This window comes from Phodopus roborovskii, unplaced genomic scaffold, assembly GCF_943737965.1.
Source record: "Phodopus roborovskii unplaced genomic scaffold, PHOROB, whole genome shotgun sequence".
NCBI lineage: Eukaryota > Metazoa > Chordata > Mammalia > Rodentia > Cricetidae > Phodopus > Phodopus roborovskii.
The window spans coordinates 17484274-17502978 of NW_026126410.1; the positions used below are offsets into that span (position 1 = coordinate 17484274).

Sequence of the window (18705 nt, forward strand, 5' to 3'; positions counted from 1 at the left end):
TACAAATAACATTATAAAGACAGAGCAGGTTGTACATACACACATATTTAGTAAGTGTGTAGCAACAATTAATGAAAGAAAGGAGGCCACAAGTATGAAAAAGAGCAGGGGAATATATATGAGAGGGTTTGGAGGGAGAAAAAGGAATGGAGAAATGATGTGATTGTATTATAATCTCAAAAATAAATAAAGGTAATTCATCTTCTGCCACCCTCCCAAAAAAAAAAGCCATGAGTTTTTTTTCTTAGCATAGATATCCTGTTTTTCAACCTGAGACCATCCAGAGGAAGTTCTATAGTGCCTGATGTTTCCTGTGTCCTGGTACTCAATTCAAGTTTTTCATATTAGAAAAGTTATAATAAAAGTTAACAATCATTTTAATCCATATATGAAACAATACTTTGGAACCAGGCCCTTTATGGAAGCCTTATAAAGAGAACAAATTCTTCTAAGAGATTCTGGATTCTATCATGATAGCCTGAAAATATATATTTTTATGTCCCTACCTTTGGATGGTTTGTGACACCTACAGGAAATTGGAAGGCCAACTCCCCTCTATGAAGCAGAAAACATTTCAGGTGCATTACTCTTCCTCCAGGTAAGGAAGTCCACTCTTCTTCTCATCCAAACCATGTGTGAAAAGGGCTACATTGAAGCTCGAGAAGGATGGCCATTGATTGATTATATTTTCACCCAGTTTGCCATGTCCAACAGGAACCTGGTATGAAGGAACTACAGTTTTGATTACTGTCCTCCTTTTAGTAGAGTTGACTCAATGGAGCACAGAGAAAATTTTGATTCCCAACCATAACTTCAGTCTTACTACTTTCCTTTATTATTTCTCTAAGTCCCTGGCTCTCTTGGCTCCCTTTCCCCTTCACTAATGTCATTTCTAACTTAAAGTAAACATGCAGTAGGTTAAATCAATTTTCTCTGAGGAAGGAACCTAACTTTTGTATTTAATTCAGTCATGTATCTTCCAGCCCATTCCTCCAAAGGCCCTTTGAAGTGGGGACTTGATTGATGTTAGGGATCAGGATCACTGTGCCCCATGAGCCCTTTGGTTGAAACTTCTGCACCAGAGTTTGAAAATGCACCAAAGTAGGGTTAAAGGAAATTGTTTAACCTTTCTTAAAGGAAAAACCAATGAAATCCCCAGATGAGGAAAGGGAGGAGAAATCCATTCAAGAAACAAGCCTTGAGGCCTTAAAATGTCTGGACCCACTGGTGATTGGGATGCCCCAGGTAAGGAACTTTCATTACCACTTAAATAACTGTGATCACCAGTTTAGGGACCTACTCACTTTTGGGTAAAGTCTTGAGTTCACACAAGGTACATCCTTAGCTTGTTTAATATTCTCTTTGTGAAAATTGAATTTGATGCTCAGCACACTGCAGAGGGAGGTTTCACAAAACCAGATTAACTTTCTAGTTAAGGCAATGGTTATGAGTTACTTAATGTACATAGCACATCGTAGTTCATAAGAACTCTAACATATTTCTTCTCCCCTTATTCTAACCTACCTAGAATATTGCAAAGCAGAGAGAGTAACTTTAATGTACCCAGGCTCAGATCAGAGCTCATTGGAGACAAGTTAATCTGAACTTCAAAGAGAGGCTCCTGAGAAATTATTTTTTTGAGCAAAACTATCTGATAATAGATTGTTAGTGCCTCAAAATCCTTGGCAGAACCGGGAGATAATCAAAAGGCCCTCCTCCTCCAATTGTGGTGGATCTGAGGCTTCACATAGGCTAGTGTGTATCTCTCAAGTTATTCAAAAGCATATTTAGAAGCTACATCCCAAACCTAAGAAATGAGCATATCAGAGTCTACAACTGAAAAAAGTGCCAGTATTTCTGGTGCAGACTTAAGTTTGAAACCCTCTGATCAAGGAGTCCATAGAGCAGAAAAAATAATATCCCAGAAGTGCTAAGGGGGGCAAATCTTTATAGAATCAGGCATAATGGACTCTTGGCTTATGGTTGATGAACTAATGAAAATGGTAATCAAAGGCTAAATACACAAAAGAATCAGTGTAGGGATCCCATGAGAGGGCACACAAGTAGTCTAAGAGAAAGAAACTGTATTGTCAGATGCCAATTATAGGAACCATAGCAGTACCAGCACAGGAGTGAAACAGGAGAGGTCATAAGAAATCTTACTGTCAAAGGGAAATTAGTGATCAAATACAAGTGAAAGGCAAGGAAGTCCATGTCAATGCTATCAGAACTAGGGAAAGTGTCAAAGGAACTGCAAAGGACAGGGAGTAACAGTAGCGCAATCAGTGTCCTCTCTTCTTCATGCTCACTTAGGACGGTCTCTCATCAATGCTAGAGTCAGGAGAGATGTGTGGGGTAATTGCAGTTGTTGCTTTGAAAAGAAGAACTCTGGCATTGTTGAGGAAGCCAGGAGAGGCAGGATTACCCATAGTGCCTGCAGCCATCACTCAAAAGGAAGAATTTCTCTGCTGCAAAGTCAGTAAGCAACTCCAGGGAGAAGTGCTCCCCACACTCACTACAACTAGCACTCAAACATGAATGGGCAGACATTTTATTTCTTGATTTCTCTTTGACTTGACCTGAGGACTGGAATAATAAGACACAAGAGACACATTTCTAAAACAAAGGGAGAAACATAAGTGAATATTAGGAGGTGTGGAAAACAAAAAGTGACCCTCCCTATGCTCTCTATAGGTATTGTGGCCTCGGATCCTGACTTTCGTGGTACCTGAAGAATACACTGGAACATTAGACTACCTGTTTAACATCATCAGAATTTTAGTTATGGCAGAAGAAAAGAAGAAGCGTGATATCCAGGAGTCAACAGCACTTGTCATCTCTACGGGAGCTGGTTCGTATGTCCATAAATAAAGCAAAATGTTTCCGTTCTGAGAGACTCTTTTCAGAATGGCGACCAACCAACTTTGAGCTCATGCCCAACCCCAGTACAAATTTTCCTGGCTCCCTGTGGTGGTGATAAAAATTGCTTTCTCTTTCTAGTGAAACTCCCTTCACCACAGCAGCTGCTGGCCCGACTTTTGGTGAGTTACGAAGAACCAATATGGGATGAATTTAAGCTGATAATGTGGACAGCTCCAGTTAAAATCCTGAGAAAAATTGCCAAAACACTAAAATGGAAAGATAAATGTTCTGCTATGCCTATAGCATTCATGACAACTTATTAATGATAACATTATCTTCTCACTCTGAAACTCTTATTTAAAGTTGAATTATTTAAAAATAAACACAGAATGCAGATTCAGATACAAGATGAGATCCCCCCAAATTAAAATTAAAACAAATATGTACTGGATCTCATCCATCAATGCCATCAATCAAATCTCATATGTACAGTATATATTTCTCTTCTCCCTATCTGGCCACCTATGTATCTTAGGCAGACAATATTCTACATGTCCTTATTTAATTAATAAGAATATCTAAGTGTTGATTACTTTCATTAATTTCTCTCTGCCTTATTTCCATATTTTTTAAACCCTTAGCCTCAGGGCAAAAAATTGAAAGAATTGTCTAAATATAAACTTTGCTTAAATAAGTATGGAGAGACTTGGTTTATTTGTTAAAAGAGCATCCGATTTGGGAATGAAAGGAAAGAAGAATAATAAAACAAAGGGAGGCAGACCAGCTAAATACATTCTCACTTGATGCTCATTTCCTCCTTGCCTTTAGGTAATAGCTATGCTGGCCAGTTTAGGGAAATTATGTGGGGCCAGTGCAATAGGACTTCTGAAGATAGTGCCTGAGATAATCCATCCTAAGCTGGTAGACCTGTGGAAAACACGCTTGCCTGAACTTCTGGAGCCTCTTGAAGGTATGAGGGAATCTGGTGGGGTCTTTATGTTAGGAGGCAAGACAATAAAGAAATGATGCACCACTTATCTGTAAATCCATAAGGCAAAACTGTCTAATTTAGGCAATTAAGGCAATCAGATTGATTTTTTCTTGTTTTGTTTTACTTGACTCTTTACTCTCTACTTCTCAAATGGTCATGGTGTAGTGGTTTTACAGAAACTTTTATTTTTGCTCTGATCTTTTCCCTTAGGTAGAAACATTTTCTTTTGCTATTATCTAAAAAAGTTGTTACTTGCTGATATATCCCTCTAAAACTTGAGAGGTGGAAATAATCTTGTTCAAGGTCATTCTCAGCTATATAGTGCAATTTGAGGCCAGCCTGAGCTATATGATAAAATAAAAATAGGGCCTGGGTGATGTCTTTCTGGGTAAAGACACTGGCCACCATGCCTGACAGCCTGAGTTGGATCTCCAGAATCCAATAGAAACAACTCACAAAAGTTGTTCTCTGACCTCCATATGTATACAGTAGTGTGTGTGCATGTACACACACATAGACACATTAAAGCTTTCCAAAACAAAAACAACAGAAAAAAATTGTTATTCATATTAACATGTTCAATATGCATTATGAAATGTGGTCATTTCACTCATTAAATCTGAAATTAGCAAAATAACTAGATTTTATCATAGATTAGAGACACTCTATCTGACAAGAACTTTAAAGTTGCCAACATAGTAAATTTCATATCAAAACACTCATCCTGAACAAAGAGAAACCCTTAAGTTGGAGCTAGATGTTGAGTCAGGGAGAATTGATCTTGGTTTATTTGATGTTATTACATCCATTTTCATTTCTAGGAAATAATTCCAGCATTGTGCTGTGGGAAACCATGTTGCTACAGGTAAGGGTGGGTCTTACACTGACTACTTACATAAGCAGCAGGTAAGTGAGGAAACTCAAGAACTATTTATGCTGGAGGATCCAATTGGCTCTTATTAACTAAAAATTAACAGCAGAAGAATGTATTTCAATGAGGAAGGAAGATCTTAGCTTTGGGAAATGACTAGCATGTGAAAACCATCTCTTAAGTCTTCTTTAAGTCACAATGGAAACAATAATAATTGTTCTTTGGTTTGACTGAATTAAAGAGAATTTTGGCAATTTTACTTACTATTTCTCTCTCTTAAATCTTGATCCTTCATGGACTTTATATCCCCTTCATTCTTTGTCACTCATAAAGCAGAGGTTAATGAGAATCTCACTTCTATGCTTCAAAATGAAATTCTTTCTTCTCTATCTGCTTCCTGTTGTCCTCACCCAGCCCTGGTTTCTAAAACCCAAACAGATCCACGCTGTAACTTTACTCCAGAAAACCATCTCCTTCGTAGCCAGTAAACTGCTTGCTAAAACTAAACAGTATAGTGGGGGATGTCAAGTTGCAGGCAGGAATGGACAGGATATTTTCATGTGAGGAATCCACAGGCAGTGGAAGAGCTTGGACAGGAAGTTTTGGGTATGTAGGTTTCCCATCATGACCGTCTACATAGGGATTTCCTGTGGCTTCTTAAGAATGGCAGTTTTCAGGCTAGCAAAATGGCTCAGCCAGGTAAGGGTGCTTGCACTTAAGCCTGAAACCTGAGCTCCCTTTCCATTCCTCTCCAGTGGAAGAAGAGAGCCAACTCCCACAAATTGTCCTCATATCTCCACACATGCACCACTAAGTAAATAAATAAATGCTTTTAAAATCACAAAAGTGTCAGTTTTCTGTGGTCCCCCACATACCTCCTTGCTTTTTTTAATGTTTCCTCCAAAGTCAGCATTTCTAGGATTGCCATGTTTTAAAGGCTTGTTTCTTTTTTGGTAGAAATACACTAGGAGCTCTGAAAGTGATGGCCCTTCTCAGCGGGTCCTCGGTTCTCAGTTCCCTATTTCTCTTATGCTCCTTCCTGTCTCAAAATCCTCATCCTGTGTTCACCAGCCACTCTTTTAAAATAGCTGTTTGCCACAGGGAATTTCTTTCTTCTAACAGGAAGTTTCCAAAACAGTCTGCTCCTTTCTTCCAGTCTTGAGTATGCAACTATCTTTTTTTTAAACCGTGTAACATATGCTCTTCTCTCAAACTTCCAAGACTGTTTCATTTCTTTTCTTTAAGAGGCCCACTAGCTGAGCTCTGTTTTTAAAAAAAAATTCATATAATCTTTTTATGGGCCTTTGACATTAAGTGTTCTTTTCTAAGTTTAAAGAAGAGGAAATATTAGAGAAATAATGTTTTAGAAACCCTAACAGATCTTTGTCCTCCAATATCATGGGGGGAAAAACTAACACATTGCTCCATGAAGCAATATAATGATTCAAGAATCTTCCCTTTGGTTCTGTGTGGGAACATCTGGGAAGTTCAGGAAGACCCACTTAGAATAGGGCAAGTTAGCAGAAATGCACCTGTGCTTCTGTTTTGTTTTTGAAGATATTCCATCCCCTATTTGAAACCTCATATTTTGTAGGCAATAAACCACACAAACACCGACTAATGGAGTTTTTCCAAATGTATCAAAACTTGAAAAATGTTACTGAAATTTATGTTTGCAATTATATTCTATTTTAATCTTTGTGTGAGTTTTGTTTAAGAACAGAAAGGAAGGGACTTACATAAATTAATTTCTACATATGTATATTTTAGTCTTAATAGGAATTCAGAACATACCAGAAAGTCGTTTTAAAATAAATGAAGGGAAAATTTCCAACATAACAAGTTACTTAATGAGAAAAGAATGATACCAGTTATATATGTATATTTATTCTATAGGAAGTAAAAAAAAAAAGTACCAAGAAAGTCTGCTAAATAGTCAAACTCACACATCTAACTTCCACTTCCTGCAACAGTTGCTCAAAGAATCTTTATGGAAAATTAGTGACGAAGCCTGGACCAGTCAACTGAGTCGGGACTTCAGCCAGCAAATGAGTAGTTACTCCAACAGCTCCATGGAGAAGGTTGGTTTTTCAACAAAGCAGATTTCATATCCACACTATAACCCAAAATGGCTATTCACACTCCATCTTGTCTTCAGTGCATCAAACAAGAGAAAAGAATGATTAGAGAAAGAAGTTCCATTAGGTCCCTTGCTGAGCATTAAGTCCTTCTCTTCACCTCACATGTAGACTACTATGCTCATATGACCATACCCATCTTTAAGGAATATTGGTGCGCAATAGATTTGTGCTATAATTCAGGGATCTTTCCTAGAACAGGAAGAACAGACACAGGAAGGCTAATCCAGAGCTGGTTAAATGTCAGTTTGTGCTTTGGTTTCCATTATGCCAGTGTTACAAGCAGGGCAACCAGAAACAACACTAAACTTCAACAAGGCTAGAAGCAAGAGGTTGTTCAGAGTCTAGTTCCTGAGTTCCATTGTGTCATGTCCATAACCCTCCAACCTGAGTAGTTCCATGCTAAGTGGAATTTGAATCCAGGGTCTGCTGTGTATGCCTAATGTAGCCTGGGGAAAACTTTAAGTCTCTGAATCCTCAGAACATTCATAGTTTGATATATTTCAAAGGTTTCCACAGATACAGAAGCAGATCCCTAAGCACTGTAAGTAGTACAAGTGTGCTGGGTATAAAAGCAATTTTGATCACGGACATTATTAGGTTAAAACCATTCATAAATTTTAGTATTCAAGAGAAACATTTCTTAAGTTTTATAATTTCTAGCACCAAGTTATTATTATTCATTATTAACTTCAATTCTTCTATATACTTCTCAAAATCCTCCCTGACTGACTCTGATTTGGCTCAAAGTACCATTTCTCCAGAGTAGTCCACAAAGTCTGTAGTTGCATGTTAAGACTCTGGGAGCAATGCCTCATCCTCATCACACAAACAATCCTTGTGCACTCGAAGTCAAACCATTCATCCAGCAGTTTCCAAACCTACAAGAATTCTCCAAGATAATAGCCTTCTAAAAAGGCAGACCAATTTTGAGAAGATTGTTGTTGCTGTTATTTTGTTTTGTTTTGTTGTTATTTTTTTAACAGGGTTTTTACTCTGTAGCTCAGGCTAACCTGGAACATCATGGAAATCCTCCTCAGGTTCCTGAGTGCCCAGATAACAGACCATGAGATATCATAACTGGAAAGGCAGAGAAATTTAAGCAGTCAGATACCTCTTAGTCCTTACACTGAAAATAAGTTAATTAAATGTGTATCCCTTAGGTTTTTTTGGTTTTTTTGTTTTTTTTTTTTTTTTTTTTTTTTTTTTTTTTTTTTTTGCAGCATAATGAGCTGTATCTAATAGTTGGAAGTAATAGCCATTCATTTACTCCACAGTCTTGTACCTTGACAATGGTCTTGGAATTGGACTAGGTTGGGTTCATCTTTCAGTGTTCTCAAGCAGGCTTTCATATACTAGAGTTTTGTACACAAATTATATATAATCTTAGGATAGATTGTGGCTATTCCATGTTGTCTCTTTTTTCTAACTGGCTAGCTAACTTGGCCTCATAAGTTAACAACACACAAGGTCTTCCTTGGCCATGGGCACAAAAGAGAGTTAAAAATTACAACCTAGGGGCTGGAAAGATGGCTCAGTGGTTAAGAGAACTGGCTGCTCTTCGAGAGGACTGGGGTTCAATTCCCAGCACCCACACGGCACCTCACAACTGTCTGTAATACCAGTTCCACGGGATCTGGCATCCTCACAAAGATATACATGTAAGCAAAAGTACCAATGCATATAAAAAATCCGGCCTGGAAGAGGGAGGTACCCCCATCCCTAACTGGGGAGCTACTGCCAGACATTTGCAGAGGAAAGGAAAGGGGGGCACTTTTCACTGGCTATGGTTGTCCATGCCTCAGTGGATAACCCCATATACAACCTTATATGAGCAGCACTAAATTAAATGTGTTGAGAAGATAGGAGATGTGTTTGAAAGGGCAAAGGAGAGCTGGAAGGAGAGAACAGGGAATGAATTTGACCAAGATACATTGTATAGTTGTATAAATTTTCAAAGAGAAGTTATGATAGAGAATGAAAGACATGATAGTGTTTGGAACAGTTTCTGAAGGCATTCAAGAACACCAGTGGAGATAAAGCCTGAAGGAAACACTCTCCAAAAGAGAATATGTGTGAGGGACACAGCTATTGGGCAATAATAAGTTGAGAGAACAGTGTTTTTTGTTTGTTTGTTTGTTTTTTGTTTGTTTGTTTGTTTGTTTTATGATTATTTCAATGCCTCCCCCTTTTCATCAGTCTTCTTTTTCCAAACTCATAGAGTCTTACAGCTCATCCTTTATTTTCCAGAAATTTCTTTGGAAAGCCTTGGGAACTACCTTAGCATCCTGCCAAGACACAGACTTTGTGAGCTCACAGATCAAGGAGTTTTTGGTTTCTCCCAGCCAGCTGGGGGACCAGAGACAGGTGAGACCTCTTGTCTGTCCTCTCTTCTGGTGATAGCTACTATTCCTATCCACGGATCTTGGGACAACCCTGGCCATCTTGTTAACCAGAATTATTCATTAGCACATTTAGAAAAGTCCAAAAGAATTTCTTTCCAGAAAAAAAAGTTTCCCTGTTTAAATGCAAATACATCAGTTTTTTTTTTTTTTTTTTTTTTTGCCAAGTTTGTAAAAATACTGAAAGATGAATTTCAAACTTTCTTGCTTAACAGCTGCATGTTGTGCCTTAGCAGTGGTTTCTGGGAGCATGATGATGACCATCAAGATGACTGAATTTTCAAATTGAGAGTGACCTTAATGGTCATCTGGAGAGAATGTGAGCATGAACCTAAGACAGACGGGAAGTGTTTTTATATACTTCCTGCTTAGCCTAGGTGGCAGAGCATTTGTTACTGTGGAGAAAAAGAAAGGTTTATATTTAAAATAGTGGGGAGGGCTTCCTTGTTAATAGAAATTACTAGCAGGAAAAAAAATCTTGTAGCATATTTTGTTACATCTCTCCCCAGACATTCTAAAATGTTTAAGTTTCTTTCTTTCACAGTAAATAAAAGAAAGCACTAAGCTTTATTGGGTGTGTGAAGCTACTTCTATACCACTGTTCTCCCCTTACCAGGGTTTGTTACCACCAATCTCAATGGATGACATTTCTCTTTTTTTTTTTTTTTTCTGATAAGACAAGATTTATCTTGAGATCCCTGTCATTTTTTTAACTAGAACATGAATTTCAAGTTTCATTTAAAACACAAGTACACATAAAAATATGAAGCAAAACTGAGCACTGAATACCAAAATAAACATAAAACCAATAAAATATATTCTTAAAAGACTATCATATTATTACAAAGATTAATTCCTTCCATCTCATTCACCTTTGTCATAATTAAGATTATCACATCAGATACACCAGAAAGCAAAGTCACTTGGTAACCCGTGTAAGCATCCATTAAGACTCTCACCCAAGCTCTGAGAGTTTCACAGGCTACGACAGAGTATGACATTCCTTGGAGCATCTCAGATACCTTGTTTATTTTCAGTGAAGTTAGTGAGTGCTCCCACACACTCAAATCACTTAGAAATGCCATGCATAACTCAGGTCCTCCAAGGTGAAGCTGTGAAGGGTGGAACATATCACAAAGTTAACAGCTGTGCACAAACTCTACTGAGCATTTTCAGGTGGGAGGGAAACTTGAGGCTGAAATTGCAACTTAAAGGAAATGGAAGAAGAAAACTAAACAAAAGCCTTGAGACAGCTCTATAGATTTGAGGGCCCCACCAAGGTTGAACTCCCCTGGCTTTCTCACATGCTGTCCAGCCGCTCAAATACTGGTCAAACTCACAGTCCATTTGGCCAGGGACTGGGTTTTGTCAGGGTTGAAATGGAAGATGAATTAGAAGAGAAAAAGTACAGAGTGTTATGAGGCAAGCATACAAATAGCCTAAAAGATTCAAATAAATTTTTATCTTGGGGTTTGGCCAGGACCACAGGGATTCTGGGCCACAAGCAATTTGGTAGGAGTGTGCCAAGTGCCTTCCATTGTCTGCTTGTGGCTTGTGTGTCAGAACAATAAACAGTGCCCCAGTAGTGTTATGTATTTAAATTAAATGTGACAACATTCATAAAACAAACTGCAATCAACAAACTATGACACGATTCTTGCATGAATCATAAGGAAAATTTTATGGTGACATCTGCATTGGGAAAGCAAAGTGGGAAGGGCAGGGGCTGTATCATTAGAATATGAAACAACCAGGTCTCGACAACCAGCCCTCAAGAATCAAATCACTTCACATATGAGGCCATTTCAACAATGTAGTGATTCTTCAAAATTACCAATAAATATTGCTGGTTATAATGTAGTTTAAGCATTTCAAAATACCTAAAACTAGTGGGTTTTAGCTGTTACCCTCACACCACACACACACATGCACACACACGCACGTACACATGCACGCACGCACTATGCACATACATACATGCAAACATGCAACTGTAGGTATTTAGGACAACAAATATGATAGTCTGCATCATTTGAATATACCACAGTGTAAACAAGTATCAGAACATCACACTGTACCAATTAAATAAATATACTTCTTATTTGTTGATTGGGAATAAAAGTTAAACTTAAAAAATAACTTAAACACAAACGTTATTAGTCGTGTATCCAAACGCTTGGGGATCAACTGTAGACCTCAGGGTGCTCTGACCTAGCTTTCTCCAGTGGCTTCAGGCATTTGCATTTCTCCATGTTTGGAACTCTTCCTTGTAGGAATCCCAGCAACTCATACTTTCCCTACAGTCAGGACCCAACCTCTGCTTAACCTTACTGTGTTTGCACATGAGTCTCTAACTACCCTTCTTACACTCAGATTTACCCCAGTCTTCATCAGCCACTGCCTCCTCTTGTTCTCTGTAGCACTTGTCACAGCCTGGAATACTATCTTGGTGAGTTCCCTGTTGCCTGCCAGCAGTCTTAGCTGACTGTGTACTCCTCAGGGATAGAAATTTCAGGATGTTCTGTTCAACCCTGTATCTCCCAATGACAAGAAAAGCGCCATCACACAGTGCTAGGTACTCAGTAAGTGAATGCATGATTACACTCAAAATCTATTCCTTCTGGTTTTAGGGAACGACATCTATTTTAGGATACTGCTCTGAGAACCACTTGGATATTGTTCTGAACGTTCTTAAAACATTCCAAGATAAGGAGAAATTTTTTATCAATCGATGTAAGGTAAAGGAATAATTTTCTCTGAAGCTCATAGCTAACACAGAGGCAAGCAATACTTATTTCTTCAATGAATATCCCTATTCCATACTGCTCTTACTGTTCTCTATTCTGAGCTTTGATGTTGCAGGATGGCCAGCTATGTAGCAAGACTCCATCGTTTTGGCTGATACTAGTGCTGACTGAGAAAGCCTAAGTGTGCCTGTGTTTGTCCTGCCATAACTTCAGTGATGTGTACCCTAATCCCCTGAAGGAAGGATGGGCTGGATATTAATTAACAGAAGCCTCATGGCCCCACCACAATCCTGGTTGTTTGCATTTGTACAAGCAAGAATGTATCAGTTTCAGAATCACTGTAATCATCCCAATCCAGTTATTTAAACCTTGTGGTGGTCCACGGGATGAAGACAAAACATGAGAGAAAGAAAATCCCTTCATGTGATTTGTGTCTCCCTCTTCTTGTATTTAAGGGTATTTTTTCTGGAAAAAAGACCCTGACCAAGACAGACCTCATCCTGATCTATGGAGCTGTGGCCCTCCATGCTCCCAAACAGCAGCTTCTATCCAGGCTCGATCAAGATATCATGGCTCAAATCCTGCTTCTCCACAGCCAATGTTCTCAGGTAACGCTGTCATAGAACTGCCTCCATTTCTAGGCTGGGGATGCCAAGCCAAAATCAATAATAAGAGCTGGCATGTTAGAGAGATGAGTACATATGAACCAAGACACTATTTTATGGAATAGGGCCAAACATCCTTTCTTTCCTGAGGCTCTGAGCACTGCCTGTCCTGTGACTTTGCAGACGCCTTCCCCGGCCAGTTGTATTCATGGTGATCTCAGCCTTCTTTGAATATAAATATTTACCCCACACCACTGAAGGGCAGCTGGCTTGCAACTTCCCTGTTGCAATAATCTTACAAGTATAATTTGGAGTTGTCCACTTAACCTCTCATGTCACCTGTGATATTAAATAGTAAGCCACATATATTTATTTTTATGTTGAATAAAATGTGCCACCTAATTTTGTACCATTTCTCCCTCTGTGTTCATCCCAGGCACTCTGACCTCCTTGATTCTTTTCCAAGTCATGAGTGTGAGGCCAACCTCATAGCCACCAAACTGAGTTATAATCCATCTGATCACTTTTTCCCCCCAGAGCATTTCCTTTGTTTTTCTCACAAACGATTTCATACATATTGTCCGTTCAAAGCCACTTTGCTGGTCATGGTCAGGGTGTGCCCAAGGGGTTGAATTCAAAGTTCAGCTTTGCAGAGAAGATTTCCAGGGTTGTTGACTAAATGGGTCACAAAAGGGATCTGCAGACCCATAGGCTTATCTTATCTAAAAGCAGGTGTGGGGAGGTCTCTCTGATTATTTCCACATCAGCTTCTACCTTCCATTGCAGATCCTCTTGCTGACCATATCTGATAGAATTTTGCATTGCTGTGAACTCAGAAAACTAACTTAAGTGAATAAAGTTTTATAGTTTCAGAGAGTTCTCTCTGTGGTTGTTCGGTCCCCACATGCATGGGTAGACTGTTACGGTATCAGGAGTATATGGTGAATTTTCTCTCCATGGCACACAAGGAGGAAAAAAGATCCACACACAAGATATGACCTATTCCCTGAGCTCAAAGTTTCCAGAACCTCCCAAAATAGTATCATTATCTGAGACAAAGCACAAAGCTTAAGCCTTGTACATTCAGACCATAACAGTGCTCAAATTCGTGTGTGTGTGTGTGTGTGTGTGTGTGTGTGTGCGTGCGTGCATGTGTGAGTGTGTCTGTGTCTTTCTGTGTGTGATAAGAATAGGTTTGAAGGGTGTTCATAAAATTACAGATATCAACATATTCCAAGAGATGTGTGTAGGGCAGTGATCCCCATATCTTGGTCACCAGAGAACTGCCTGATGAACCCATTAAAGACAGAGTTGACCAGTAAAACCATTTTTTGGGATAGATGACAAAATCTGAATGTTTAACATGTTCCTCATATTTCCAGGCTTCTAGGAAAATGTGCTCATGTTGGGAAGAACAGATAGAATGGCGCTCAGTGACCTTAGGTCTGTCTTCCAGGGACTCACTGAAAGTGAGGTGTGATGGGGAATCAAAGAAAATGGCCAGGGTATGACAAAGCAGATAATCTTGCTCAAACCAAGATAGATCATTATCTCAACTCTGGTTCTGTAAAAGGTTCTGAGGAAATTGTTGGCACTGCTATGACTTACGAGGAGCAATCTCATTGCTGTGAGACAGTCTATGAAGTACAGCCTCACCATCATTGATAAATGCTCTCATTTCAATGACAATCTGTCTGACAAGCCTCATTGTAACTTGAGGATGACTTCAATCTCTTGTTATAAAAATGTTGACCACTCAGTCATATTATTTCTAATAACCAATGTAACTACAGAAGATAATGAATCAGGAATGAGAAAAAGACCTAAAGTACAGTCAATGAAGAACAACCTAGAATCACTTTTGCCAAGAACAAGACTCTTATTTCAACAAGATATAATTCTGTTGCCCTCAAATCTAATAAGCAATAATGAGGATTTTTTTATATATATAATTTTTTATTTAATTTTATATAACAAAGTCCAATTAAATGAAAACAAACATTTATACACAATATTTGGGAATTTGGGCGTCGTTCTTTCCAAACTACTTCCTGCTGGTAAGGGGTGCTGTCTTGGGGGATTCGAAGAAGATTCTGATATCCTAGCTGTAGTCTGTAGGGCTGTTTTGTCCAGCTGTTTTGAATGTAGGATCAGCTTGTACTCTGTTTCAGGTGGTCTGGCGTGATCAAACCACATTAGTCTGGAAGGAATCCACATCTTTTCATTTTCTGTGGAAACAAAAATAGAAATCCTTTTCCCCAGTAACTTGTTCTTCAACTTAAATTTTGGAGTCAAAGCGTTTTTTTTTTTTTTTTAATTTATTATTTTACATGTCGATCCCAGTTCCCTCTCCCTCCCTCCCTCCCCTCAAGCCCTCCCTCCCTCCTTCCCTCCCTTTTACCCTCTCTGCCCTCTCACATGCACTCTAAACACCCTCCCCTCCCAACCCCCACCACAATACCATATGTAGGGGAATGCCATCCAGTTGGGGTCTGACAGGTCCTGTGAAGTAGGGACTAGGGCTTCTCTCCTATCTCTAGAATAAGGCAGTTATCCCTCCATGGGGGATATGTTTGCAAAGTCCTTTTGTGCACCACGGATACATCCTGGCTCCACTGTCTGAGGTCTCTTAGACTGCTCAGACTTTCTGGCTGAGACCCATATTCAGGGGGGTCCGAGTCAGTCCCCTGTTGGCTTCCCAGCTATCAGTCTAGTGGCCATTACCTCCTCCTTGTTCAGGTAAGCTGTCTCTATGTACTTCTACCGCATGGTCTTGTCCTCTCCATCTGCTTCTGGGTTCTAGTTCGACTCAGTGTTTATGTATGGGTGTTTGCTCCTATTTTCAACAGGCATTAGTTGAGGGCTCCATGGAGAAGTTAGTTGTTGATCTCACTCTCCGGGAAGGGCATTTATGATAGCCTTTCCACAGAAGCTCAAATTGTTAGTTGGGAGCAGTCTTGTAGCTCTCTAGACCTTTCTTTGTGTTCAGTTTTATCTTCAAACCAATATTGGCTCCCTCTTTTATGTTCTCTCTCTCTGTCTCTGTCTGTCTCTCCCTCTTTCCTGTCTTCTATTCCTAACCAGGCTCAATCTTCCTGGTCGCACATGCCTTCCTCTCCTCCCCCTCATTTTCTCCTACTTCTCTCTCCATTCGCTATCCTCCCCCACTTTACCTGAGCTCTGGGGGACTTGTCCCTTCCCAGTTCTGTGAAGGACTTTATATGAATCTCTTAGAATACAACTTGTATCCTAGTTCCTCTGGTGACATTAATTATAGGCTGGTGATCCTTTGCTCTAGGTCTAAAATCCATATATGAGTGAGTACATACTGTGTTTCTCTTTTTGTGACTGGGTTACCTCATTCAGGATGGTTTCTTCAAGTGCCATCCACTTGCCTGCGAATTTCAAGATACCATTATTTTTTTCTGCAGAGTAGTATTCCATTGTGTAGATGTGCCACATCTTCATTAACCATTCTTCAATTGAGGGGCATCTAGGTTGCTTCCAGGTTCTTGCTATTACAAATAGTGCTGCTATGAACATAGTTGAACAGATGTCTTTGTTGCATTGATGTGAATCCTTTGGGTATATGCCTAAGAGGGGGATTGCCGGGTCCTGTGGTAAACTAATTTTTTTAAATGATAAAATGTTTTGTGACAAATTAACTTTTAGTCATCTGCTGAGGAAACAGTACAAAAATAAGAGAGGAGGGAAAATTGATTGAAATAAATGAATGTATTTTCATAGTAGGAAATTCTGCTAAAATATAATATATGTGAAAGTAATATGAAGCCCGGCGGTGGTGGCACACACCTTTAATCCCAGTACTGGGGAGGCAGAGGCAGGTAGATCTTTGTAAGTTCAAGACCAGCCTGGTCTATAAGAGCTAATTCCAGGACAGACTCCAAAGTTACACAGAGAAACTGTCTCAAAAACAAAAGCAGAAAAAAAAAGGAAGAAGGAATGAAGGAAGAAAATGATGTGAATAAAAATATAAGACCTGTGGGAAAATGTGGCTAGAGCATTATACTGAAAATAACTACTATAGACACACACACACAAAGCTACAAACATAGTCCATTAAGTAAAACTGAAGTCTGATGTGTTACTATGAGCCTGTCATCATAGTACTTGAGAGGATGAGGGGACAAGATGAAGAGTATGAACATGTAAAAAAAAAAATTAATAAAATACTAGCCAATGGAATTCAACACTACATTTTTTAAAAATCGCATACCATGACCAAGTTTATTTCATTCTAGAGACGTGAGGATGGTTCAGCACACACAAATAACTGCAATGCAGCATGTTATTGAACTCACAGACAAAATCTATATAATTGTCTCAATAAATAAAAACTTTGACAAAGTTCAGGTTCCCTTTATGATAAAATCTTAAAGAACTAGGAATTTAAATAACACATTTCAACATCATAAAGGTCTTTTGTATCTGACAAAGTCATAGCCAGCATTATAAGTGAAAACAATCTGAAGCCATTCCCTCTGAAACCAAGAATAAGACAAAGCTCTTCATGCCACTCTCAATATACTCACTCAATCTTACCTAGAGTGGTAAGACAAGTGAGAGAAATAAAAGAGATGAAAATAGGAAAAGAAGCCAAACTGTTCCTATTTACAAACAGCATAATCTGATACTTTAAAGACCCTAAAACTCCATCTGAAAACTGTTGTGTCTGGTAAACAGTATCAACAAAGTATCAGCACACAAAATGGACATATAAAACCTAGTAGCTTTTCTATACACCAGTAACAAACTTGTCAAGAAAACAATCAAGCAAAAAAAAAAAAAAAAAAAAAAAAAAAAAAGAATCCCTTTTACTACCATGTCAGAAGAAAAAAATACTTAAAAATAAACACAATTAAGGATGTAAATAAATTCTACAATAAAAACTTAAAGACATGGAAGAAACTGTTAAAAGACACAGAAAATGGAAAGACATGACATGCTCATGAAATAGCAGAATTCATCTTGTAAAAACAGCTATGTAATAGGAAGTGATCCACATATTTAATAGAATTCCCACTAAAAATTCAATGTAATTTTTCATAGAAATAGAAAATCCATCTGTACTGGTTTGAATGAAAATGGCCCTCATAGGCTCATAGGAAGTGGCACTATTAGGAAGTGTGGTTGTTTTGGAGTAGATATTGACTTGTTAAAGGAGATATGTCACTGGGGGTGAGCTTTGAGGCTTCAAATGCTCAGGCCCAGCTTCATGCCTCTCTCTCCCCCTGCTGCATGCTGATCCAGATGTAGAAATCTACTGCTCTCCAGCACCATGTCTACCTGTATGCCACCACCACACTTCCCACCATGATGACAATAGACTAACCTTCTGAACTGTAAGCAAACCCTAATTAAATGCTTTCCTTTATAAGAGTGACCATGGTGTCATTCACAGAAATAGAACCATGACTAAGACACCATCCTAAAATTAATATGCAATCAGAAGAAACCCAAATACCCAGAAGTCTCCCAAGCATCAAAATATGTGATCTCAAATTATACTGCAATGTCATCATAATACAAGCAGTGTGGTTCTAGCTCAAAACAGGCACATAGGCCAATGGACAAGAATGGGAAACCAGGAAAGATTCTCCCATTGACAGCCACCTAGTTTTTTTTTTTTTTTTCTTCTTCATAGTACATTTCCTTCATTTTATTTTTGTTTCTTTTTTTTCCCTGTTTCACAATTTCTTTTTTTTTTTTTGTTTTTTTTTATATATATAATTTTTTATTTAATTTTATATAACAAAGTCCAATTAAATGAAAACAAACATTTATACACAATATTTGGGAATTTGGGCGTTGTTCTTTCCAAACTACTTCCTGCTGATAAGGGGCACTGTCTTGGGGGATTCGAAGAAGATTCTGATATCCTAGCTGTAGTCTGTAGGGCTGTTTTGTCCAGCTGTTTTGAATGTAGGATCAGCTTGTACTCTGTTTCAGGTGGTCTGGCGTGATCAAACCACATTAGTCTGGAAGGAATCCACATCTTTTCATTTTCTGTGGAAACAAAAATAGAAATCCTTTTCCCCAGTAACTTGTTCTTCAACTTAAATTTTGGA

General features: G+C 38.7%; 1 protein-coding gene across 1 annotated transcript in view; it reads left to right on the forward strand.

Annotated features, from left to right (window-relative positions):
- The window catches only part of Mroh2b (maestro heat like repeat family member 2B), a 59350-nt gene that overhangs the window by 14804 nt on the left and 25841 nt on the right, over positions 1-18705 (forward strand). Inside the window, exons 12-21 of the mRNA XM_051182492.1 lie at positions 599-721; positions 1138-1245; positions 2695-2851; positions 3001-3041; positions 3691-3832; positions 4675-4718; positions 6698-6805; positions 9113-9229; positions 11895-12002; positions 12467-12619. Of these exons, the coding sequence (XP_051038449.1) occupies positions 599-721; positions 1138-1245; positions 2695-2851; positions 3001-3041; positions 3691-3832; positions 4675-4718; positions 6698-6805; positions 9113-9229; positions 11895-12002; positions 12467-12619 (1101 nt within the window). The remainder of the gene's footprint in view (positions 1-598; positions 722-1137; positions 1246-2694; positions 2852-3000; positions 3042-3690; positions 3833-4674; positions 4719-6697; positions 6806-9112; positions 9230-11894; positions 12003-12466; positions 12620-18705) is intronic.